The sequence below is a fragment of the Diadema setosum genome, chromosome 21, assembly GCF_964275005.1.
Source record: "Diadema setosum chromosome 21, eeDiaSeto1, whole genome shotgun sequence".
Classification (NCBI taxonomy): Eukaryota; Metazoa; Echinodermata; class Echinoidea; order Diadematoida; family Diadematidae; genus Diadema; species Diadema setosum.
Window position 1 is genome coordinate 22,607,112 of NC_092705.1, and position 27,141 is coordinate 22,634,252.

At 37.5% G+C, this 27,141-nt stretch overlaps 1 protein-coding gene across 1 annotated transcript; it reads left to right on the plus strand.

Moving 5' to 3' along the window:
- The first annotated feature begins 2,236 nt into the window (after positions 1 to 2,236).
- LOC140244408 (probable E3 ubiquitin-protein ligase HERC4) lies at positions 2,237 to 26,930 on the plus strand. The gene is made up of 10 exons (XM_072324045.1): positions 2,237 to 2,704; positions 6,023 to 6,198; positions 6,586 to 6,679; positions 21,371 to 21,550; positions 21,841 to 21,948; positions 23,071 to 23,192; positions 23,698 to 23,856; positions 24,212 to 24,386; positions 25,106 to 25,208; positions 26,246 to 26,930. The coding sequence occupies exons 1-10, from the start codon at positions 2,237 to 2,239 to the stop codon at positions 26,491 to 26,493; spliced, it is 1,833 nt and encodes a 610-aa protein (XP_072180146.1). The 3' UTR covers positions 26,494 to 26,930.
- The last annotated feature ends 211 nt before the right edge of the window (positions 26,931 to 27,141 follow it).

Genomic DNA, 27,141 nt, shown 5'->3' on the forward strand with positions numbered 1-27,141 from the left:
GTCTCCTCTGAAAGATTTGTTCACTTTTTTCTTTTGGAAATATTTGTAATGCCTTAAAAGTTATCACCATCACATTTCCTTGCCCTCACGAAAGGTCAAAAAAAGAAAATGACCACTACGCGCGCGCACACACACACACACATCGATGACTTTGTTATGATAACAGTGATTATGATCAAATATGCATGTTATCGTTACTTTGTTTCAAAATGGCCATCATTTTATCATGAGGACAATTATTATCTTAAAATATAGTAAGTGGTAATTGGATAATATCATCATCATCCTTGAGCATCTTTTTCCACAACATGGGAATTGCTATCTTGTTTAGCTTCTTCACCATAGCTTGCGAGGAAGGATCGAGCGACCTTTACGTCATCAATCATCGACATCGATCACTGATCGGAAAACAAGACGATGAACTTGAGCTTAGTGTCTTTGATCCGAGTCCATTGATGGAGGTCGACGAAGAAGGTGAATCCACTATCAGTTCAGGAACATTTTCAGTCGCCTCATGCTCTTGGCAGAAGAGACATGACGTTGGAGTTACCGATGCGATTAGAAGTTTCAGGTTTGTTTATTTTACTTCCATAGTAAAAGAAAAAAAAATAGTTTCAAATAGTAAAATAGATGCCTTTACAATAAATGACTGTACAGTTCTGGTTGAGGTGAGGAGGATTCAGGATTATAACATTTTTGGTGAGGTAATAAGAAATCTCTTATGATGAAAGAGCATGTAATTCCAAGGAGGAGACAACGTTTATTTAATGATAATTGGCCTTGAAATGGCTGAGATATTCTATTATTCTATTCTATTATTCTATTCTATGATTTCAAATTCCAGCCTATCTGCCCCTGTGCACTTTCAAGCACATGCACGCACATTCACCACCATCACACATCAGAGTTTATTTTCCCCTGCTAGTGTACCTCCGCAGCAGAATTTGTATTGTTACGAATCTAGTACGTTCCTACCTTTTCCTCGGGCCGGCCATCTTTTCAAGCAATGCTTACAATGGCGGCCCTCTGCATAATCACTCCTTGAATATAATAATATTATGACAATATCATTGTCATTGTAATCCCTGCTGCATAGACATGCATACTGTAATATTATATCATTAATTTCCTTTTATATCGTTGTTTATGTAAGTCAAACGACTCTGTTTCAAATATACTTTATGTGTTTCCCATGTTCATGATTATGTAATTTATGTAAATTGATTTGCAGAAAATAAAGTATCTAGCAAAACAAAGAAAAAAAAATAATACATATAAAAACAAAGCTATGCTAATAAAATTGACAGGCCACGACTTTTATCAAGATCTCGCTGGATCCTCACCTCAACCAGTACGGTACTGTACAGTCGTATAAGAAAAAAGAAATACAAGGAGGGTCACCAATTTTCAGTGGTGGCAATGAACGTCCAGTATACCATGGGGCCCTGTTTTTACGAAAACGTATTTCACACAGCATCACACAGTATATGAAAATAAAATGAATGTATAAAACGGTACAATATGTTTCACATGTTACATCATAATTACTAGGTTTGAAGCACGTCAAGAAAAGACGCAAAAACAACAATAGCAATACTAACAACTCTAACAACATCAGCAACAAAATCTTGTTGGGGAGATTTCAGTCCTATTCAAATTAATCTTTAGGACAAGAGGAAAATTGTTGTTAATCATCGGATATCTTAGCACACGTCTGTTGCAGAAATGTATTTTCTTTTCTTTTTTTAATGATAGGCTGGGATAGCTGGGGATCATTTTGATTACAGAGAAAGTAGGGAAATATCATACTTACAACGTATATTTGGGGCCATGTCAATGACAATTTTATACGTTAGTGGTAGCAGATGAATCTTTTGTCTTTTGGATAAGTACTGTGTTGATTTTATCACGGGGTTGAGTTCCCCGTTTAGTACTCAAATTCGGGTTCTGACGTACAATTCATGAAATATTCTGTCTTTAAAAATGATACAGATATTGAGTCAAGATGTGATGGTCATTTTGATGTGTAGGAACGCTTAAAGGTACAGTACTGCTCCGCGTCCTACTGTTCTTAGATCTCATGCTCAATTTTGTCTGAACATCGGGCGATAACAATACTGCATCCAGGTCGTCGGTACTTACGACACTCCCAATTAGCGGCGGATGCAACGATGGTACCAAGGGAGCTACTTCAGATTGGGAAGAAATTGAGGAGAGAGGCATTCTTAGTCCCAGCATGGAGCATCACGACACAGCCCTCAGAGAGAATGAGGCACTCACTCCCCGCTGCATCTCGCCTCCTCCTACCCACACCGCATCAGCGTCTTCGACTCCTGTAACCATGCCAACAACTGCATCTTACGGCGTCGCTACCATGCATTCTCCCACTAGCGATGCTTCGCCAGCTTACGGCACATCCAAAGACTCTTTACTCGCCCATCAAACGCCCCAGGTCCCGGATGCAGGCTTGGCAGCACCCAATGTCAAGGCAAATCTCGGAAACGGATGTATAAATGGTCAAGAAGACGCCAGGGAAGTTTCAGCGGGCGATGGCGACGGTATCAGCCAAGATGATGACTGCGGCAGTGCTGAAGCAGCTGCCGTAAGTCGTGGGGCGCGTCCAAAGCACAGACGTACCCCAGCAAAATGGAGTGGAAACATTTGTGCATCAAGGAACCTCGTTTTCCTCTGTGCTGATGATGAGGTAATTCCAGGATGCCATTACTGTCGGCATAAAGCCAAACGATGCCTGTATTTCTTGGGCAACCATAAAAACTCTGCGATAAACATGATAAAGAAGAAGAAAAAAAAAAACATAACAAATAAACTATAAAATAAAGTACGACCAGTATTGACAACGATTAGATATCAGCAAATCAAACAATGGGCTGTTATCATGTATCAATGTAAATGCAGGTTGCAATCCCAAAATGTTCAAGTGATCAACAAGCATCAAAACTTGGAGAAGAAAAGCATAACAAATAGACTGTACAATAAAGTACGACCAGCATAGACAATGATCGAATACAGTTATCAGGATTTTTTTTTTTTTCATATCAATCTGAATTCAGGTTGCAAGACCAAAAATGTCAAGTACATGTAATCAGCTTGGACGAATTGCAGTTATACTGACGTTCATTTTGTGTTCAACGAAACTGGGTTATAAAAGAGGTTTCCTTCCCAAACATAGACGTAGGCGCCAAAAGAATAGGCTGTGCGCGTAACAGTTATCACAGCACCGCTTCTTCTGTAGGGGGCTAGGCTAGGGGCAGTAATGACGTGGGAATGGATAATTCGATGACAAAGCAATTCCGTTTTTATGTTGTTTCTGCGTGTAATGTTACTCACATCAATCTCTCTTTGAGATATCATGCTAAATTCTGCTAGGACACGCAGATAAATTAGGTGAAATACATTGGCATATACTGGTACTCAGAGCGATGACGGCTGAGTACAATTTCAAGAAAATTGCTCGTTTTTGTTATGAGTAACTTCATAATTGAAATGAACCAACTTATTTGAATAGAAACAACTCTTATTTGTACAATTATTCATTCAATCATTTATGTGTTTAATTGACTTTACATTTTATGTTCGTACACATGCTGGACCTTTTGGTCCTCCTAGTGTTAATGTTCACTTGATTATGTCAATTTGATGGTGTGTCTACATGCGTGTGTGTGTGTTTGTGTTTGTGTGTGTGTGTGTGTGTGTTTTCTGTGTGTATGTTTGCTTGTCTAGGATTTGCCTATATAGATATCATCGACAGCTAAGAACATGATTGCGCCCTTAAAGGGATCGTATAGTTTGGTTGAGATCTGACTTAATTTTTCTATATATATATATATATTTTTTTTTTTTGTGAGACAATGCGAAACCTCTTACAAGGTATAAAAAGCATGTAATTCCAAGAGGAATTAATTAATAATAAATGAATTAATTAATGGATATTGGTTTGGAAATGGCTGAGATATCCAAAACAAAGCAATTCTAATAAAAGTGGAACCCACCTTTTATTACAATCGCTTTGTTTTACTTTGTTTTTGGTTGTCTCAGCCATTCCAAAACCGATTTTCATCAAATAAAGTTTGAACTAGACTTGGAATTTTTCAACACTGAAAAATTAGGTGATCCGATCTATTTGAAAATCAATGATTTGAGTCCTGATATCAATAGATATGACCATACTGGTTTCATTTGTGTTGAGGGGACAATGGCCGTGTGATGTTTGGATTCTCATTTAGAAAAGTGAGTCAGACCTGCCATCTTTGGTACCGAATTCCGCATACACTAACGAAAATACAGAATGGAATGTATTTGACCTTAGACCTCACTTTGCACACCCAAGATTGCATCTGAGCAACACGGTGGTTATTTTGCGAAATGATTCTTGTAACACGGTCTTTGCGTGTGCAAAATATGGGAAAGATAGGACATGTATTCGCCAAGATACAGGATGAAACGTTTATGACCTTTGACCCTAATTTACATACCCAAGATGGTGTCCGATCAAGTAGTTGTTATTTTATGAAATAATGTATGTGATATGAACTAAACATGTGCAAAATATGGGGGTGATAGGGGCTGTTTTTCTTAAGTTATTGCAAAAAAAAGTTGCAGAAAGAAAGAAATATCCCAATACATCGAAGATAAGCTTTAATTACAACCAAGTATTTTGACGTGATCCCGACACCGTATGAAAAAATAAAGGGCACCATGACAATAGCCCAAAGTCTCAGCTACAACATATTAAAATATGGGAGAAATTCACCGAAGCATAAGTGAGCCAGTGCTCGAAAAAGATAGTCATGTCAATTTTCATTCCCAGAAATTACTGCACTCCCATAGAGATAACACGTAAACTGGTCAAATTTGACAAGGTTACTTTCAATCCATTTTTACGAAATGATGCCGTCATTTCATCAAAATTTTGTTTTACATTTTTGAAAGAGCATTTAATAAGCTACAACATACCGAAATCTGGGAGAAAATCGGCAAAGGATAAGTGAGATACGCTCGAATGAACTTGAGATTTGATGACGTCATTTTGAAATTTTACTTTTTTTTATTTCATTAAGAAATTTGATATCTTTTAATAATTTTTTTCAGATCGTCAACCCATGAAATGACATGTACAACTCATCAGCTTTCAGAATATAAAGAAAATGGGGCGTCACCGTCCATCCTGACGAGTAAAATCGAATTTAAAATTGGCGGTTTTTTTTTTTTTGCATAGTTGCACTGTATACCGCCATTGACGCGCGCGCGGAATTTCAACTTTGACGGGCCCGTTTGACGTCATATTGAGTCGGATTGACTTGAAACTTAGTAGAATTGTTCCCTGACATTTCAGACATCTGATCCATGTGAAAAATGGAAATTTCTATTGCATACAAGATGTGCGTGCGTATATGTGCGTGCGTATATGCGCGCGCGTGTACGCGTCCGTCGATTTTCTTATAAAATGCTCAAAATGACCTGAAACGTGTGCAAAACAATTTTGAGCTTGATTGGAGAATGTTAAAATTTCAACGCGCGCGTACGCGCTCGTTTAATTGAACATGATCAAATTTTAGGACATGAATCAACAGAACTTGACTTGAACCATATGATATGTAAAGTTCATTGAAAAATTCCATTCCATTAATTTGATACGAATGCAAACGTGATTTCACATAATGACGTCATAGTGACGTCACGGTTGACTGATCACAATGATACATTAGATCTGTCATTCCTAGAAGATGATACATATATGGTATAAGTTTGAAAGTAATAGGCGAAGAACTTTTTGAGTTAACCGCTGCACAACATTTGAGGAGAAAGAAAGAAATAAAGAATCAGTACAGATACAGGTGATCCGAGAGGATACTCGGATCACCTAATTCCTCTTAAAATGGTATGTTTTGTACTATTTCAAAAGTGGTTTCTTGGTATCTTTTTAAAAAGTTTAAAGCCCAATCATCATCTCCACCAATACTATACCATGCCTTTGAATAACTCCTCATTTTGAATTTCTAAGTATCAGCAAGCAGGTAGCCGCAATGACCAATCACGATGTATAGCGACAGTGACGGTCGAGCTCTTAAAGAGCGCCTCTAGCGCCGAAAATTCACCATCCAAGGCATCCTCCATACAGGAACTGAGAACTGCGTTTTCTTCTCCGGCGTGCCTGAACGCATCCTTCGCAGTCTCAGAGTAAGATTCGTATAATTTGTACCATTCTCGTTGTTGCCTGATATTTTTTTTTGTTGTTTGCTGCTGTTGTTGCATTATTTTTCTTGACACATTTTGCTGTTGCAAGAATCCCTCATTATAATTATGTCCGAATTCAACAAGATGTTGAATTAGTTACATCACTACAAAGATGTTTTCCTCATTGCAATCAACACGAAAGTTAATGAATAATAATGAAGTATAGGGACGTTTGATGATGATAAATTACTGCGGTGATTATTAGCACGGCCTCTGGAAGAGCAGTGTTAATATTGAAGAGGCTGTCATTGGCAGAAAGTATCATTATGCAGGTACATTGTATAATTCATCATTTTCTAATTTCTACTTTTGTCTCATTCTTTTTTCCAGTGATGGAGCTGATCCAGACAGCTTATGCGTTGATTTGAAATTAGCAAGGACGGTATTCAAAAACATGGACAACAATGAAAAAATTATCAGCATGGTGTGTAAAGTAACTCACTTATCTCACTCTTTAATGAACTTTAATGAAATTTTTCCTTTAAGGAATTGAATAAACTTTTATAACAACTTTACACCTTACTTCTTTAATGCTGGTGATGAGTTGTTTAGTTCATCAAAGTAGTATGCTTTCATATTTATTCATGATATGAATTTCGCTCTACTCACAATACATGCGTTGATAAACGACAAATATAACCTGCCCCATGGCAATATGCGGGCTGTTCAGAACTTATCCACAGAGTGAAAAAATATTTTGAATTCCACGATTTACATCCACGTGTTCATCTACATTACTTGTAAACGCTAATCACGTGATATTATCGCTTATCACGTGATATAAATGGCACAGTTCTTATTCAGAGATTTTTGTGTCCGTGGCCACAGAGACCGAAAAGGCAATAGATTACAGAGGACTCCCATTATAACAAAGTCCTCGAACTTATGATATAACCGAGCAAATAAGCAATAAAAATCATGAAGCGGATAATATTTCGGCCTGAACTTTTACTTCGTTGTAAGCGGAATTTCGTTATAACCGTGTTCGTTATAACGGGAGTGCACTGTATATGGCAATACTCAAATTTAAGCCTCATGAGTGTTTCTTTTCCATGGCTCTACATTAGGTTAGTTTGCACAGAAATGTGAGATTTGTACGTAAATAGATTGTATGGAATTAGATTGACTGAATAGACTAGAATATGATGAAACTGAGTAATTAGAACAGAGTTGAAATACGATGAATTTGATTGAATGGAAGAAGTTGCAAAGTATACAAATGATGAACTGTCACGAGTGTAAAGGTACAAGAATCAAATATAATTTAATCAGATTGAATTCGATTGAATTTACTCAAATGGCATTCAATATCCTCTTTAGGTCAACGAAATCATCTTGAATATTCTTTTGGAGAGCATACCTGTCCGTCCTTGTGTCAATGATGCCTTTGGATTTCTCCTATCGCTAATGGAATGTCCCATCTTCGACTGCATTCTCGAGTCATGGAACCACGACGCTTTGATAGTAATGATGCGGATCCTCATAACACTGATGGATAACGACGAAAATTTCAAGCGTTCACTCGGTTTGTATAAAAAAAAAACAACAACACACAAACACACACAACAAGAAGAAGAACAACAGCAACAACAACAAACTGGAACAGCACCCGCAGAACGTAGACCTCATTTCCACCCACATTGGTTGATTTCAAGTTCGGTGCTAGTGCTAGTGCTAGTGCTAGTCCCAAAATAACAGCCTTTAAATCGAGCTCCAACACCGACAGTCAGATTAATGAGGCGATACTAATCAAAATTAATGCACCCAACACTATGTGCTAGCATCGCATCGCCGCAAAGTCCGCGGGAATTGCACAACGAAAAAAATAAAATGGCGCATAGTTAAAGCCAAATTAGACAAAGAAGATGCAGCCATGACTGCTTAGTTTTGGACACATAGGCCCGAATTCACGAAGGTGGTACAAATGAAACCATGGTTTAAACCATGGACAAAAACCATGGAGCGCCAAGTGTCGCATAGAATATTTCGTTACGAAATCAGTCATTTCGTCAATGAAATGATTATTTTGTAACGAAACGACATTTTGTAACTAAACATGCTAAATGAACACTTCGTCCATGAAATGATAATTTCGTTATCGAAACAGTCATTTTATCAACGAAATGACCAATTTCGTACCGAAATATTCCATGCAACACTTGGCGCTCCGTGGTTTTTGTCCATGGTTTAAACCATGGTTTCATTTGTACCACCTTCGTGAATTCGGGCCTAAATGAGGAAGACTGATTGATATGCCACAAATTTCATCTCTTCTTGAAATCACGATTACCTTAATTTTGCTCCTAGGCTCAGATTTATATAGCCATGTCGAGAGTGTTCGTGTAGGTTACGAGAGCGACTATTGCATTACCCTAGACTTTGCAAGTAAAACGTGCATCCATTATGGAAGTGAGTGCGGGTGTCGGAAGGCAACACTAACACCAGCACCGAACACATTTAGAACCAGCACTTGCTGTCGGGCGGAAGCTCGGTGATCTAGTGGAGATGACGCCTGTCCGGAGATCAGGATGTCGTACGTTCGAATCCTGCTCGAGTATGTACGCCCATGATTTCTTTTACCATGGCTAATACTAAATCACTGATCAATTCAGTGCTTATTTACGTCGATGTAGGGTAATTTGTCAATATGCGAATATTTATTTGTCATACACTTATGATAGCAACAACAACAACAAAAAAAGAATCCTAAAATTTCACCAAAAGTGTGCACCAGATCCCTGAATTTCAGGTCTGAAAATGCAACATCTCCCCTGTGTGTGTTTGTGTGTGTGTGTGTGGGGGGGGGGGGGGGCGAGGGGATACCACCCACACCCTCCCCCACTCGGTCGCTCCGCTCCCTCGTATCACATAAATATCTTGCCCCCCCCCCCTCCATCGTGAAAAAGGAGCGACGCCGCTGAGTGTTACGCATTGGTCTGCACAAGGTAGAACCTATCATGTTCTGGATATGAAATGATAAACAAGAAATTAGACAAAGTTATTTCTTCATTATCTTCTATTCATTAAAATACCCGAGTAATGATTTCAGAAGCAAACCAGTAACTGTCGATAACACTATAGTTGATGGACTCTTAAACATAATTACAAAACCCCATACAGTGCCATGATGTACAAAAAAAGAAAAAGAAAAAAATGTCTAAAGCTATTCCTCTAGCATTGTATCCATTTCATAAAACGTTTGATTATAACACTTCAACTTTCAAAAGCTTCTGCAGAATGTGTGCGAAGTTGGTCAGTTTATAATGTTCAACCCCCCCCCCCCAAACTCCCTCTTTGTATAGTTACAGGTCTGTTCATTATTTCACACTCTTTCGTATTATCTGTTTCCAGCGCGCTCCTGGAAACGAGAGCCTCGTGGATTTGGACGGGTGGTAACTCTTTTCCGTGTGTCTCTGGATGGCTTCAGGCTCTTTGACTGTGACTTCTCCGGAATGGACTTCTTCACACAATCTATAAATACATTTACATGTTATTTTCTCTGGGCTTTGTCCTCTTTGAATGAGGTAATCATATTTCTTTTTTATGCCTCCGCCACGAAGTGGTGCCGGAGGCATCCGTCCGTCCTTCTGTCCGTAATCAATTTTGTGGACAGCATAACTAAAAACTGAGGTGTCCTTATGAAACTTGGCATGAGTATGTATAAGTGGGCAAAGTTGTGCCTATCAACTTTTGGGTGCACATGTTCAAGGTCAAAGGTCAGAGGGTCATGGTCAAATGCTCAAAATTTCACAATTTCCCCCATATGTATGCAATGCCTGAAGGTATTTTCTTGAAACTTAGTGTATACATGTACTACCAAGTGAAGATTCTCCAGAGAGCATTTTGGGTCATGAAGACAAAGGTCAAAGGTCAAGTGAACATGTTAGAATATCACTTTTTTTCTCCATATCTCGCAAATGGTTCGAGGTATTTTTATGGAACTTATAGTGTCTATGCTTGTACTGACAGGCAGTGATTATCTTGGGAATTCCAGGGTTACGGGTCAAAAGGTCAAAGGTTAGGGGGTCAGAGGTCAAGGTCAACAGTACTCCTCATAATTTCAATATTTCCCCTCATATTTATGCAGTGCCTGCAACTTTTTTTGTTGAAACTTAATGTATACGTGTATTACCCAACAGAGATTCTCTGGGAAGTTTCTTGCCATAACGTCAGAAATCAAAGGTCAAGTGAAAGTGGTAAATTTCACTTCTTCCTCCATATCTCGAAAGTGACTCAAGGTTTCCTCGTAAATCTTATTACATGAATATTCTACCTGACAGTGATTCTCCTGAGAATTCTACAGCCATGGGGTCAAAGGTCAAGGGTCAAAGGCCAGGTTAAAAGGCTACAGTATTATTTTACCACACAATACTGAAATTACACTTTTTTCTCCATACCTTGAAAATTACTCAATGAATAAACTTATAAGAGGGTCAAAAGTCAAGAAAAACGCTCAAATCTCCAAATACCTTCACTCGTAGACAACAGCCATTCATTCAACTAAATCTAGCTCTTTATGTGCCACGTTCGCACGTCCGACTCAGTCGACGGCTTGCCAACTTCGCATATTCTGCTCAACAAACAAAGCCGCCAAGACCGATCGATAAACCGCTAATTACTGCTAATCCCGCGGCACAATGAAAGCGTTTCTCGTGCTTTTGTTCCTCTCATAAACGGCTTGCATTCTATGTGGAGATCGACTATCAAGCGATGTTCCCAACTGGATTTGCTCGTACATTCTAAGTTTCTGTCACGGTTTTATGTGCAAAAGTCATGCCTTTATACTAATGTAGCAACTGGTCATTCAAAAGCAAAATTGAAAATAGACTCGTCATATAATTTATATCGAAACGAAGCTTGGCATTCCTCTTTAACTTTGCCTACTAATATGCCCATCCTAACAGAACTTTGTAGAAGTTATACAGATTGGAAAAACAGAATTCTTTCTCAAAGCATGACAACCTTCGTGTCTCAGAATAATGTGGCACTCAGGGGGTTTCCACCATGGCACATAAAGAGCTAGTTCAAAGTGAACATTCAACACATTTGAGACAAACCTGCCATTTTGTACGTCTTGACACATTGTCTATAGATCCTATTTGGAGAATCATGCATTATGGGGAGGCATACCAGTCACCATAGCGACATTTCTATTTTTTTCATGATGTTGATCTTATTACATAGGGCCTAGGTATCATGTAATCAGTGCGTGTATACATAATGTTTAAACTTGTCTGCATTATGGGCATATTCCAAATTAGGGTGTATGTGCGCGATCTTTGAAAGGACAAGTTCATTTTATGTGTGGATTGAGTAAATGCATATTAGTGAACACAATGTCATCAGTGAATGTTTGAGGAAAATCGGACAATCCGTTCAACGGTTATGAAGATTTTAAAGTTTTAGTGTTGCCATCGTCCATTGAAAAGAAGACTACTACACAGTTTGCATGGTCTGTGATGTTACATGCGTAGAACGTAGAATGTAGAAAGAAAATATAAAGAAAGTGCAACATATTGTCTCGCATAAGAAAAGAACACTTAATTCTCATTTTTCAGAAGACGGGGGGAATGGTAAGGCCCCCATCTCACTAGGATGGCGACCATGGCGATCTGTGAAAAATTCACAAATCGTGGCGCGATTGCCGTCCGTCTCCATTTTCGGCTTCCGATGCGATTACACTACGGTTTCTCAACCTGCGCTGTAGGCGATCGTGTCACGATGATGATACGACTCTGCCACGTTGTTGACGCATTTCCAGGCCGACAAGACCTGCTACTTCTACGAACGATCGAACCGATTGTATTGTGATATTCGTACGCTTAGTCCCCCATCTCACTAGGAAGGCTACCGTGGCGACCATGGCGATCTGTGATGATTTAAAAAATCGTGGCGTGATCGCCGTCCGTCTCCATTTTTGGCCTCCGAGGCAATTACACTACGGTTTCTTTACGCTCAACCTGCGCTGTAGGCGATAGTGCCACGATAATGCTACGACGCTGCCACGCTTTTGCCGCTTTTCCAAGCCGACGAGACGCGCTGCTTCTGCGATCAAAGCGATCGTATTGCGATATTCGTACGCTTATCAAGACGTCGCTACAAGAGTGATACGATCGAAGCGACAGTGATACGTTTACGCCGAGCTCATGCTACGATCTCAAGCGATCGGGGTATAAAATGGGTTTCATGATTGAATTTCTTCAGTGAGATGTCAATGTCAAACCAACATGGATATGCAGAATAAGGTTTTACCTTACATCTTAGCATTCCAGAACACACCAGTTAGAACCTGATGTGAAATTGCACTATTAAGTCATCCATTCAATTAAAAGGGTAACATGTGTATATAACATCAAAGAACCGGCTTACGAGCAAACTGCAAATTGTATCTTACAATGAGACAGTTTTATGAAGATATATTTGAAAAGATTACAACTTAATTTACTTTCATTGACTTGCAATGGTAAGTATGGCAAACAAAAAAAATTAATAAACAGAGTAGATTCGTACTGAGTGTACGTGGAAAAATACATTTTATACGCTTTTCTCCACGTCCACCTTCATGGCCCCTGCATTTCATTTCATTTCATTTCATTTCATTTATTTCATTCCTTCTTTCTTTTTCGGCAAACATAACACGAAATGAATCAGAAGATATAACATAGGCATGTATTCGACTTTACATGGTAGATAATGGTTAACAAATACGAAATTATACATGCATACCGGCAAAATACAAAGTTATGTCTGGAGAAAAAAAAAGAAGAAAGAACTGAGAGGTTCAGTGAGAAGTATGCTTGTAAATTGTGAACCACTCAAAGGATTCTTGTGAATACATTAAACTTTTTTCTTTTTTCTTTTTACAAAGACAGGACAGAACAAGACAGTAGAAACACTACGACATTATATGACTTTACAGTAGGGTATACCATGACAGTAATAAAATACAAAAGAATAATGGAAAGAAAGGAGAGAAAGAAAAAGGAAATGAAAGGAAAAGCCAACACGCTGAACATCGGGATCAGAAGAGGGAATTGAGGTGCTTCAGCTAGATCAGCCGAGCAAAGCTTGTACAAATACGATAAAATACACAATGATAAAATCAATGATTGACGATGAACCATTAGGCTGTAAAGACCCGTTAAGTAATGAATCATATATATCTTAATATGAGTTCAAAAAAAAATTGTGAACTTACGCTTAAACGAATTCAAAGATAAAGAATTTTTTATATCACAACTTAAAGAATTCCAAAATCTAGGGCCAGTGTACATAAATGTATTTTGAGCCAATAACGTTCTCAGAAGGGGTAAATGAAACTCATTAGATCGCCTGGTGGGATAATTATGAAAAGATTGATTTCGTGAAAACATTGAATTAAAAATGCTGGGAAGTGCATTTGTGTTATAATTAAACATAAACTGGCCCAGCTGAAAGAAAAACAAATCTTTAATTTTTAAAATCTTATATCTAACAAATAATGGATCTGCATGGGAACGTGGAGAAACGCCACAAATAATACGAAGTGGCTTTTTTTTTGGTAATAACAATAATTTATCCAATAAAGTTTGATGGGCACTACCCCATGCTAAGATTCCATAATTTAAATAAGGTAATATTAATGAAAAATACAACGTCAACAAAGAAGACAACGGGATATGAGATTTAAGTCTATTAATAATACCAATATTACGCGAAATTATTTTACTAATATCAATACTATGAGGCTTCCACGAAAGTTTATCGTCCACTATAATACCGAGAAACTTTGTATGAGATACACGCTCTAAGTGAACGTCATCAAAAATGATATCGGTGCGTAAAACTTCTATAGACTTACTGAATAACATATACTTAGCTTTCTGAAGATTCAGTGACAATTTATTGGCTCTTATCCATTGAGTCACTTTTTTAATTCAGAATTAACAGTATGGACAAGAGTGATTGGATTTTGGTGGGAGAAGAAAATATTTGAATCATCGGCAAAGAGTATTAAAGAAAGTATGTCGGATGATCTACAAAAATCATTTATGTAAATAATGAAAAGTAAAGGTCCTAATATACTACCCTGAGGGACGCCACATTTAATGACTTCAAGACTAGAGATGTGCTCGTTCAAAGATACATATTGTTTTCGGTTTTGCAGGTAACTCCTGAACCACTCCAAGGCCTTCCCTCGTATACCATAATGAGACAATTTATGAAGTAAAATTTCGTGATTAATTATATCGAAGGCCTTGGAGAAGTCCAGGAAGATACCAAGAAGATGAGAATGGTCATCTATAGTATGTGTGGCGTTATCAATAAACTTCAAAAGAGCATGAATGGTGCTGTGTTTCTGACGAAACCCAAATTGAGAATTCGTAAAAACATTATAATAATTAAGAAATTTAATTTTTCTTGTAAATATCAATTTTTCCAAAACTTTAGATAGGGATGAAAGTAAAGAAATAGGTCTATAATAATTACTTATATCAAAACTGTCTCCTTTTTGAAATAAAGGACACACCTTAGCAATTTTCATACAATCAGGAAAAACACCATGTAATATGGATTTATTAAAAGTATGAGAAAGTGGATCAGCAACAGAAAATATAATTCTCTTTATAATAAAATTACTTATATCATCATAACCGGCACTTCGTTTATTATTCATTGCAGTGACAATGTCTATTATTTCATATTTCGTAGTTGGAGCAAAGAAAATAGAACTGGGATTGGATTGACCTAAAAATTTTGCAAAATGCGTATCGGACTACGGTACTTCTTTTGCCAGATTCTCTCCAATCATTGAAAAATAAGAATAAAAAATATTTGCTATATCACCTGGATCTTCAACAATTTTATTATCAAATCTTATTTTTGTAATATTCAATTTCTGTTTTGATATATCCATGGCCTGCTTTAATATCTCCCATGTATTCTTCACGTCATGTTTATATCTTTCTATGTGAATGGTATAGTATTTCCGCTTTTCCGATCGTATGACCTTAGTCAAAATATTCTTATATGATGTATATTTATTTTTTTGACTGCTCATTTTTTTTTTCATTTTGAACTTATAATACAACCTATTTTTCCTGTTAATTGAACGGAGGAGAGATTTCGAAATCCATGGAAGTTTAGGTGTTGTTTTATAATTTACTGACTTATCTTTTAGTTTAGGAATATAATCATCTAAATGCTTGTTGATTATCTCCATGAAATTATCGAATGATACATTAACATCATCAGTATCACAAACAAAACACTTGACCAATCAACCCTATCTAAACAAGCGTCAAGACTAGCTAAATTTTTCCGGTGTGGCTCTACATCTAAATGAAGGAAAATAAGACTTATTAACCGAATGCTTAAGATCACAACATGTTATAATTGGAAAGTGATCGGTCATATCGGATAAAATTATAGAAGAATTCAAAACTTGTAAAGAATTAGTAAAAATATTATCAAGGAGGTTGGCAGAATGTAACACGTGTAGGTTTGGAAATTAATGGCAAAAAAAGAGGATGACAAAAATAATTCAAGAAATTCTTGTGAAGTATTATCATCACTCTTAATCAAATCAATATTAAAGTCACCCATTATATAAATACATTTGTTAACAAAACGAGGGCTTTTTAATAAATTTGTGATACTATCTAAAAAATCTTTTGAACTGGAGTTTGGGGGTCTATAAACAACACCAACTATAATATTTTTACTTTGAGGGATGGAAATTTCAACAAACAAAGACTCTATTATATCATTTATTAAATTTAGATCATCACAAATATCAAACTCAAGTTCATTAGATAAATAAATCGCAACCCCGCCGCCAGTCCTATTCACTCTATTATTTACAATCAACTCATAGCCATTCAATGCATACGGCATTTTTTGTACGGTAAATTGATATCAGATGATAACAATGTTTCTGTTAACCCTATTACAGATATTTGTTGTTTATACAGATAATTATTTGTTGCATCACTTTCTTTTGTTCATGGTTGGTTCTTGTTACGTAATACTGTAAAAGTGGTAATTTTCATAGCGGTGGGGGCCGCTTTCGACACGCTTGAGTTACGCCTAACGCGTTGCTACCCCGTCAGATTTACGAATGTGGCGCTTTTAATGCGCTCGTGAGGCGATTGTGATACGCTCTAAAACCATGCACGGCGACCGCGCTACGGAAGTTTTGGACATGTTCAAAACTTCCGTAGCGAGGTCGCCGACCATGGCGATTGTGGCGACCCTCCGCGCTTCTGAACCGCTCAAGATAGTCACTACGATGGTGAAGATTTAAAGCGATCAAGCCACGATTCTGTGCGCTTCGTTGATTTTTGATGATCGGAGCGGAATCGCCGTCTAGTGAGATGGGGGTATTATCAAGATCTCGCTGCAACAGTGATACGATCGGAGCGACAGTGATGCGTTAACGCCGGGCTCATGCTACGATCTCAAGCGATATTGGTATAAAATGGGTTTTATAATTGGATTTCTTCAGTCAGATGTCAGTGTCAAACCAACATGGCTATGCAGAATATAGTTTCACCATTATTCTTAGCATTCTAGAATACACCACTTAGAGCCTAATATGAAATTGCAAGTTAACATCCATTCAATTAAAAGGGTAACATGTGCAATTTTATGAGAATATATTTGAAAAGATTACAACTTAATCTACTTGCATTGACTTACAATGGTATATGACAAACAATTTAATAATCAGAGTAGATTCGTCCTGAGTGTACGTGGAAAAAAGGAGTTTTATGCGTTTTTCTCCATACCCACCTCCCTGGTCTGGTGCATCACTTTCTTTGGTTTAAGGTTTGATCCAGTTCAATAATACTGTTAAAGTGGTAATTTTCAAGGACGGTGGGCCGTTTTCGATGCGCTTGAGTTACGTTTTACTCGTTGCTACCCCCGTCAGAGCTACGAATATAGCTACGCTTTTAATGCGCTCGTGAGGCGATTTTGATACGTTCTAAAACCACAGCCCTCTCGCAACGGAAGTTTGGGACATGATCAAAACTTGGCGGCGACTATGGCGATGGTAGCGTCCCTCCATGCTTCTGAACCGCTCAAAATACGATGGAGAAGATTTAAAGCGATCAAGCCACGATCCGCCGCGCTTTGTCGATTTTTGATGATCGTAGCGGAATTGCCGTCTAGTGAGATGGTGGTATTAACTGTTATCACTATCTTGCCAGTGAAAAATGGAGGGAATGTATATACATTCGTAAAAGAAAAATTATGGAATTCCCTCAGTATAATCTATTTTCTATAATATTGTTGTCCGATTTTCTTTCACCTTGCTTCTTGCAGATGAACGCGTGCCATGATATCGTTCCGATTTCAACGTTTTACCTCCCGGGTCTGTACACGACCTACGAGGAGTGTGAAAAACTGATGTGTGACGTGTACTTTGGTGTGCAGAATCCAGCAACTGTGAGCGCTGAAATCTTCCAACAAACTTTACTTATTTTCATGACACAATTTCGTAACATTATTTCGTTGGATTGACTGTGATCGAGTAAAATGATTACAGAGATGATGATGAGAGGAGGATGGGGGATATGTTCAAATTCAAATTCAAATTCAAACCTTATTTTCACTTTTTTCATGACGCAATGTTCAATTCAGGAAGATAAGAACTGAACGAGGGTATATCAAAGTCCCGATAGGAGGTCAAGAGATTATTATCTCGCTATAATACTATGTATGATACTAGAATGATACTAATGATACTAGTATGGTGTATTATACCATACTAGCATTTTAAACGTCAAGTTTAGAACATATCCGTATGTCTTACAACAAAAGTCGTCGTCCGTTATTTTACATGGATTAATCACAGCGTTACGGTTTGCTATTCCAAACGTCGAGTTACTTGCGGATCCAACCATTCCTAGGTACCCCCCCCCCACAAAGTTGTCCTGCACTTGTTGCTGATAATAAGCAATTAATGTAGAGGTGCTTATCGAAAGTTACAAGATCTACACGGTGATCCACCTCTCTACCAGAATCTAACCATCTATTCCTTGTATCTTTTTCAATTTTTCCTGAAAATTTTAGCAAAACTTGTTCTTAACTTCTTGATTTATTTTGCAAACAGGTGAGCAAACCAGTGTAGGCAAAAAATAAATAAATAAATAAATAAAAAAAAAAATCGGCTTTGGCAGAGGTACCGAATATAATCTACGATCGATTACTTATGATAGATAGGTAAATAATGACAGTTTTACTGACGAAAATGAAATCACACCCCACCTACGCTATTTGTTTCAGGAGACAAAATGGCTGGAAGAATACCCATTTCTCTTGAATCTGAAGACGAAAATTCGAATCCTGACCGCCCATGACACTCTGAGACAGAAGGTTAGTGCTATAATGATAGGCGTTAATAACCGGTTTTGTTTTCATGCCTCCGCCACGAAGTGGTGCCGGAGGCATTATGTTTTCGGGTTGTCCGTCCGTCCGTCCTTCCGTCCGTCCGTAATGAATTTTGTGGACAAGGTAACTATCGAAACCTGTTGAGGTATCCTAATGAAACTTGGCATGTATGTGTATTAGGGGGTGAAGTTGTGCCTATCAACTTTTGGGTGCACATGCTCAAGGTCAAAGGTCAAAAGGTCAAGGTCAAATACATAAAATTTCACTATTTCCACCATATCTATTGAATGCCTGAAGATATTTTCTTGAAACTTAGTGTATACATGTATTACCCAATTAAGATTCTCTGGTGAAAGTTTGGGTCATGAGGTCAAAGGTCAAAGGTCAAAAGGTCAGGGTCAAATACATAAAATTTCACTATTTCCACCATATCTATTGAATGCCTGAAGAGATTTTCTTGAAACTTAGTGTATACATGTATTACCCAATTAAGATTCTCTGGTGAAAGTTTGGGTCATGAGGTCAAAGGTCAAAAGGTCAGGGTCAAATACATAAAATTTCACTATTTCCACCATATCTATTGAATGCCTGAAGATATTTTCTTGAAACTTAGTGTATACATGTATTACCCAATTAAGATTCTCTGGTGAAAGTTTGGGTCATGAGGTCAAAGGTCAAAGGTCAAAAGGTCAAGTGAAAATATTAAAACTTCTTTTTTTTTCTCCGTACCTTGGAAAATTGTTCAAGGTATCTTCATGGAACATAGTATATACATGTGCTGACTGGAAGTGATTATCTAGAGAATGTAGGGTTCATGGGGTCAAAGGTCAGGGGTCAAAGGTCAAGTGCAAGACTTCAAAATTTTACTATTACCCTCATATTTATGCAATGCCAGCAGGGTTATTTTTTTACACTTGGTGTATGCGTGTGTAACCTAATAGAAATTCTCTGGAAAGTTTTTTTTTTCTCTTTTTGCCTCAAAGGTCAAAAGGTCAAAGATCAAGTGAAGGTGCTGAACTAACTTTTTCCTCCATATCTCGGAAGTGGCTCAAGTTACCTTGAAACTTAGTACATATTATGCATGTTCTACCTGAAAGTAATTATCTTATGAATTTTAGGGTGAAGGGCCAGATGAAAATGGTAACAATTTACTATTCAATTCAGAAATTGCACTTTTTCTCCACACCTGTACCTTGAAAATTACTCAATGCCTAAATGTATGAATGGGTCAAAGTCAAGTTAAAGTAATTAAATCCCTAGATACATGCTCTCCTATTCATCCAATTAAACCTACGTCAAGGAAGGTGAACATTCAACACATTTGTGACAAACTTGTCATTCCAATGTTTTGCCAATTTTGTGAAAATGTGATCACACAGTGTCCACATGTACTATCTAGACCTATTGGGAAAATCATGCATTATGGCGGAGGCATACCAGTCGCCAAAGCGACATTTCTAGTTTTGTTTTTGTTTTAGCATCCGTTTGTTTTGTTTTGTTTTTTAAGAAAATAAAGTACGATATTGAAGAGTTTAATACAGTTTATTCTTCCAATGAAATGGAATGGCTGAGATAATACAGCGCTCTGATTCACTTTTAGAGGTTGAATTTACATTATCATTATAATATTATATATGTTATTACACAAGACAGCTTGTTTGATCAATGACAGTAGTATTTGCTATTTGTATGATTATCCTTATTTGTACGTTTTGGTAGTCATATTTACCTGCCCTGACATGAAATGTTGATACTGAATGATTAATGCATTCTAATTCATAGTTATCTTTTTGCTTTGTTTTCTTTTCCAAGCGGAACTAGGGGTTGGAGGTGGGGTGGGCAGGGGTTAAAGGTCCAGTTTACCTTTGGGAGCAGTGATTTCAAAAATGTTCCAGATATCACATTTGATGCATATGTGTAGGTCTGTTGTATCATAAAACATCCTACCATATGAAATATTTGCAATAAAACCTAAAATATAAGGAGATATCAGGGTTTTTCTCAATAAACCGTAACTGTATACGGTTTAGTCTGGAAACATTTTTATTATAACTATTGTTCACATTTTGTGTATTTAACAACACTTAACATCGATTATACGGATTCAAATTTCGACAGTGGTTGTTTCTATCCCTAACTCACATTTTAGAACTATTTTAAAGCACTAATGCTTTCATCTGCAAATGGTAAATTATGCCTTTAAGATTCTGCGTATCAGCTTGTTAAAGCCAGCGATTTCGTCCATGCGTAGACGTGGCAGAAGTATTGATAGGATTAGTATTAGTGGCGGCATAATATCATAACGGGTCGTAAACTATATTGAATATCATTGTCAGTATAAGAGTAATGCATATCAAAATCATCGCTGGCGAGTTTGCAATTAAAGGTTTTGAAAAAGGAACAGTGAATGAACATTAGAAATTGGATACCAGCTACTTCTTGAAAAATTATAAAAATACATGAATTAGCATAATAGATCACAAGATTGGACATCTAGCGTCGGACAATGGCCAATCGAACGAAATTCACTAAGACCTAAATACGATGTATCTCTCGGGACAAGGCAAGGTTCACGTGGACAATCCATTATTGTCTGTATCTTTTTCAATGTATTTCAACATTAAAAAAAAAAAATATATGATTACTTGATGTTCTTTTGTACGTTTAGGGAATGTAATTGAGATGTGATTATCCATCTATATCCATAAAATGAATATGACATATTTTATTTTCGAGACAGTTCGCAGTTCGCAGCTGCAGTGCAGCTGACAAGACATTCCGCATCTCGGCAGATCGGCAAAATGTTTTCAACGACCAGTTGCGACTATACCTCTCTTCGGTCACAGAGAAACATGTACAGCGCCCTCTCTATGTGGAATTTGCTGGTGAAAAGGGGGCGGACTGGGGAGTCCTGAGCACGGTAGGGAATAAATCCAGCATGACAAAAAGCTGAATCTTCCTGGAATCTGAGTTTTGATTTGAGATAGATTATCTTCATGCATGGTAATAGAATGTATATCTCGGACTTTTCTTGCAATTGAATACAACGCGACACGGTGGCGAAGGGATTTTTTTTTCTTCCACATGACGAGAATGCTAATCTATTATTATAATAATTGTTATAACGCCTATACAGTATCAACACATAAGAAAGAGTTTGGAAACGTTACTAGCATAATTTTAATTTTCTCGCATATCGCTATGATATAGGAGTTCTTTACGCTCGTGTTTGCTGAATTACTGGACCCGGAGCGTTACGGTCTTGTCCGGCTCTTAGACGAGAATGACCCGGCAGTCTCCCACGTGTGGTTCCGACAGGTTTGAGCTTGAATCTCGGTTTTGTATTATTTCTACCAGGGGAAAAGCAACTTAATAGCAAAAGGTATAAGCAGCGCCTTCAACGGGCATGTCATTTCCTTCCAAAAATTACGCAATAATAATCATTGTAAAGATCGTTGCCTATACCGAGTTATGTTCGTTTAAAATTATAACGAATATTCGTTAATGCAAAAATGAAACAAGGTTGGTTATTCCGAAGGTTCGTTATTCCGAAACCTACAAATTCCCTATACCTAAATGTTCGTTATTCTGAAAATAATAAAGATTACATTAATCGAAAAATCCGAAACGATCGCTGAGATATCAAACACGTCGTCTCTAACGACACAACTGCTTATTAAGGTAAATGGGATTTCGTTTTGTGGGGAGTGACACGTCACACACATTGTATTTGGGCCTTCTATATCAATGTCTAGAGGGATCCCCCTTCCCCTCAAAAACCAGGCCAAACCAAAACAAAACAAAACACCGACAACAAACAAGAAAAATAAGAGTTAAACGCCAACGGAAGATCACATTTGTAATCACGTTTCTGAATCATCTGTCCGAACCTGATTACACTGACCACATATAATTATGTGTAGACCTATACAGAAATGTATTATTTTCCCATCAGCCTGCAAAAAAAAAGACATTTTCATTCAACTATTGTTTCTGAAACAGCAATGTCTGACCAAGGAGGTACATTGTATTGGGCTCGCTTAGTATCTTCTTTGTCTCATAATCAAACATGCTATTCTTTATAGTATGTTTATTATTATGATATAATATTATGATAGATTATGAGTATGTGTCAGTTTTCACATGTATATGTACTTCACCTCGTCGTGTGTTTAGGGGGCAAATTACTCATAAAGGAAAATAACTCCCCTGCAAACACAAACAGAAAAAAAAAACGAAACGAAAAATAAAGAGAGAAAAAATCGAGCCACAGACGAAAATTAACCCAAAGTGATTAGATGAGAAAGGAGTTTGGAAGACTCAGAATAATCAAATTTTCATGAGTTGTAATATACGTGGTGTGTAAAACAGTGGGAAACATACACCAAAATCAATAATTACACATCGGAACACTTATTTACTCCTTGTTTCTGCATGTAGGATTGTGACGACTTGGAGCTGATTCGGATCCTCGGCATTCTCGTAGGACTGGCGCTGTACAACAAAGCCGTCGTCCCTCTACCGTTCCCTCAACTTTTCTACGCCAAACTTCTCTCGGGAGGGTGAGTAATAAAAAAAAAAGAGAGGAAAAGATCGAACCAGATGTGTTCGAATTCCGGATTGTAAATCAAGCCCTGAACTATCTTGTTAACTTCTTATCCTTTCTAACCAAATTCAGAAGGACTTTGTTTATTTGAACTTTCACTCCATGACCAAGCCGACGTTAATACTCAAGTGTATAAATTCGTTTATCTACGTGCCTACTTTCGTATTTGTTGCCCTTATGCATTTTAGTTATCGGAACATTGTATTACTGTAAAGCATTGAGTCTGAAAATTTTCAGTTCATTTCGTTCATTAACACATGCGAAGAAATACACAAGGAACGATAAAGAACGAAACACAAACAAATGCTCCTCTGTGTTAATTCACACAAGCAGAAATTGAGTATTGGTGTTCAACAAGGGTCAAATACCTAAGTGTAGAGTACACATAGAAAGGCAACGCCTTACCATGAAAAGGTTTATCATCAATTCATGATGATATGTACATAATATTCATTGCTTAGGCATGAAAACGAAATGGACCAACTACTCGAGTTGGACAGTGATATGGCCAAGCAGTTAACGAAGCTGAGAGATGGAACAAAAGAATACATCGAAGAAAACACCATCTACATGGAGATTGAAACAGAGGACGGCCAGAATATCCCGGCTAGTGAGGACATGTAAGTAGCTGTACTTTTGGTCAGCCTCGACTTCGTTTACTAGTAGTTTATTTAGTCCTATCTTTGTTACAACAAAATGTGAAGTGTATGTTACGTTTTTCTCGACAAATTAAAATTTACTTGAATTGAAATGAATTGAATTATGATCCATTTTTCGGAAGGAGTTGGTGGAAATGGAATTAAAGGTGATTGCATTTGCTTTATAGATATACCCGCGGACAGTGGTTGCAGTGACAAACACCAAAGCTACCAAAATTGCTTCACTGTCTTTTTATATATCCATTTATTTATTCATTTAAATAATTGATTGATTAATAAATGAATGAATTAATTTATTTATTTACTATTCAATCAGCAACCGTTATGTCCAGCAAGAGGTGCGGCGTGCTCTTGCAACTGAACAGATGTGCGCCTTTCGGAAGGGATTCTACCTCGTCTGCCGCCAGAGCATCCTCCGCATGTTTCGTCCTGTGGAACTGGAAGATTTCGTTCTTGGACAGCAACGCTTCGACTGGAAAGCGCTAGAACAGGTTCGTTGACATTTAATACTCGAGCAATCAAATCTTTGAAAAAGATAATAATGCACTTCGGCTTCCATCAAAAGGATGATATATTATTCATGTGTATAATATGTGATGCAAATAAACAGTAAGAATAAAGTGATGAGCTTATGACATTTTGTAAGGTTTCTTGAAGCATAGACGCAAATTACAAAGGCTCATTGTGACTTCCTCCAAAATCTACGATTCATTCTCCGCAAATAATTGGAAAAATAACCATTTACTGCTTTAAAAATGATGATTCCTGTATCGTTTAGGGTAGTTGCGAAATAATCTCTCCTTCATTTTTTTTTTTCATTGTGGAAATATTGTACAACTTATTGACATACCTTCTTCCACTACGGCTTTGTTATGATCCATGTCACTATTTTATCCAATCCTCATTATTGAGGACAATTTTGCAATTTCAGAAGGAAATTAGGAGGACTTCAGTGTCTTTAAATTGCAAAATATTAATGGCTGTAATGATCAAGCAATGCGACGGTGTCACCGAGCCTCAAACGGAGCTATATTTTGAGAAAATCAAGAACATTATTTTTACTTGTCAGTTGAAACAAACCCTTTCCCTCCATAAGAAAGTGAAATATTTCAGGACTGTAACAATATTCAATAATCCCATTAACATTTTCAACGGCTAAAACTATGAACAGAGTGATGACCCAAACTCTCTTATTCTTTGCCACTATCAGAGCACGAGATACTGCATTCCCTACCACCCATCTCATCAAACCATCACAATGTTCTGGGAATGTTTCCATTCTCTTGAGGAGGAACAGAAGAGGAAATTTCTCAGTAAGCATAATTAATTTTCAATTTCAAGTTGTCAATTTCAAATGAGATTTTGTTTCCAATAGCACATTTTTGTTGGTACAAGTTCAAGGGGGAAAATACATACAATATGTGCAACAATACTAGATATTGTACATACAGCTACATGTGAAACTATCAAATGTTCAAATTTGTTTCATTAGAAATGAGGGTGATTATAAAAAGCAGCTCCGATAATTTACGGTTTATTATATTACGTATTCAATTTTAGAGTCTAGCCGCAAAAGTTGGGCTATTTAGGAACCAAAATTCCTCCAAGGAAGACTCTCTAGGCATTTATTATGTTAGAGCGTCGCGTAACACCAGAGCTGGGGAATGTATTATAAGAAGTGTCGCCAGAATATTAACTTTGACAAAATTGTAATTGTGAACTATTTCTCCTGTTTGTTGACCTGGAAGTCAAACAATAATAAACATGAAAGATTATTCTGGTGTAAGAAAAAAAAAAAACACAGTCCGGTATAGATGACATCATAATAATGCTTCCCTCATCTTCCAAAAAATTATTACTGTAGAAAAAAGTTGAAATTTCATGTTTGTATTTTTTTATTTATTTATTCAGTCTTTTTTTTCAACAGGGTAGCCCCATCAGTAGGCAGGTACTGTTTTTACTGGGGGCCCTGCCAAAACAAACATTACAGTTGACAAAACAAAGACATATACATCAAATACAACACACTGTATGTGGACAAGTACAATTCTTCCACCGAGTCCCCTACATACAGTCACACATTAACTATACACTGACAATTATACGCTTACTAGTCAAATAAGCAATAATAACATGGTGGGCCTACGTATCTATCATAACCAAACAATTAACCATAAATTTCATGTTCTTAGTTTAATACCTATATACATGTACTAGCTTTATGGTGAAATTCTAAATTTCATCCTCCTCCAATACTTATTTAGTCATTGCCTGTCCTTTGAACGCTCCCCAGAAGTTCCCGGTTGATTTTTTACTTCTAATTACTCTCTCCCACTCTTCGCCCATGCAGTCTTTGTGTCTGGTGCGGATCGTGTGCCCTGCGGCGGCTTGGCAGATCTCGGTCTAACAATCATGGTGCATCCCGGTCCGTTTGACATGAACTCGCCTCTTTCTCACACCCTCCCGGAGGCGCTTGGTTGCGACAACCACCACTTCCAGCGCAAGCTGAAATTACCTATGTACCAGGACATCGAAACAATTAAGGACCGACTGGAGGTGGCGCTTTCCATGTGCCAAAGTCCTTTCCATATTGCTTAAATTATCTGCAAGCCTACATGTCACACCATCCTGTTGACCGATAGAAAATTCCAATGTCATTTAACATATCGCCGATTCCGTTAACATAAATTGAAACTTTTAAATCAGAAATTAACTGCAAGCCCACATGTTACACGATTCCTGTCCACCGATAGAAGATTTCAATGTTATTCGACATATCGCTGATTCCATTAACATAGATTGAGACTTCCCAAACGGGGACGTCCCATAGTGCTAAGCCCTAACTCGCCAGATATGTCTTTTCATCAGTCAAACAGAGGACCCAGTAGGCAATCTATGCTTCACCATCGTTGAGACATTGCACCTGTAATTGTACCCCTCGGCACAACTCGCCTTAACGGCCACCACGGGCTCGGAGGAATTCACAGATGATCGAATTTTCCCCTCTCCAGATCTGCATCTTATCTGTGTCCATGCAGCCATCCTCACAGTTAGCACAAAGTGTCCCTCAGACATCCTACATTGTATCCTATCTATACCTAATGATGCTGCCCCAAAGTTGGGGATCTTAATTGCCTGTATGCCTTTTGTACGTCTTAAAGGGACTGTACAGTACTGGTTGAGGTGGAGATGCATGTTTTGAATATTCCTAAGTGAGGAAATGAGAAACCTCTTATGAAATATGAA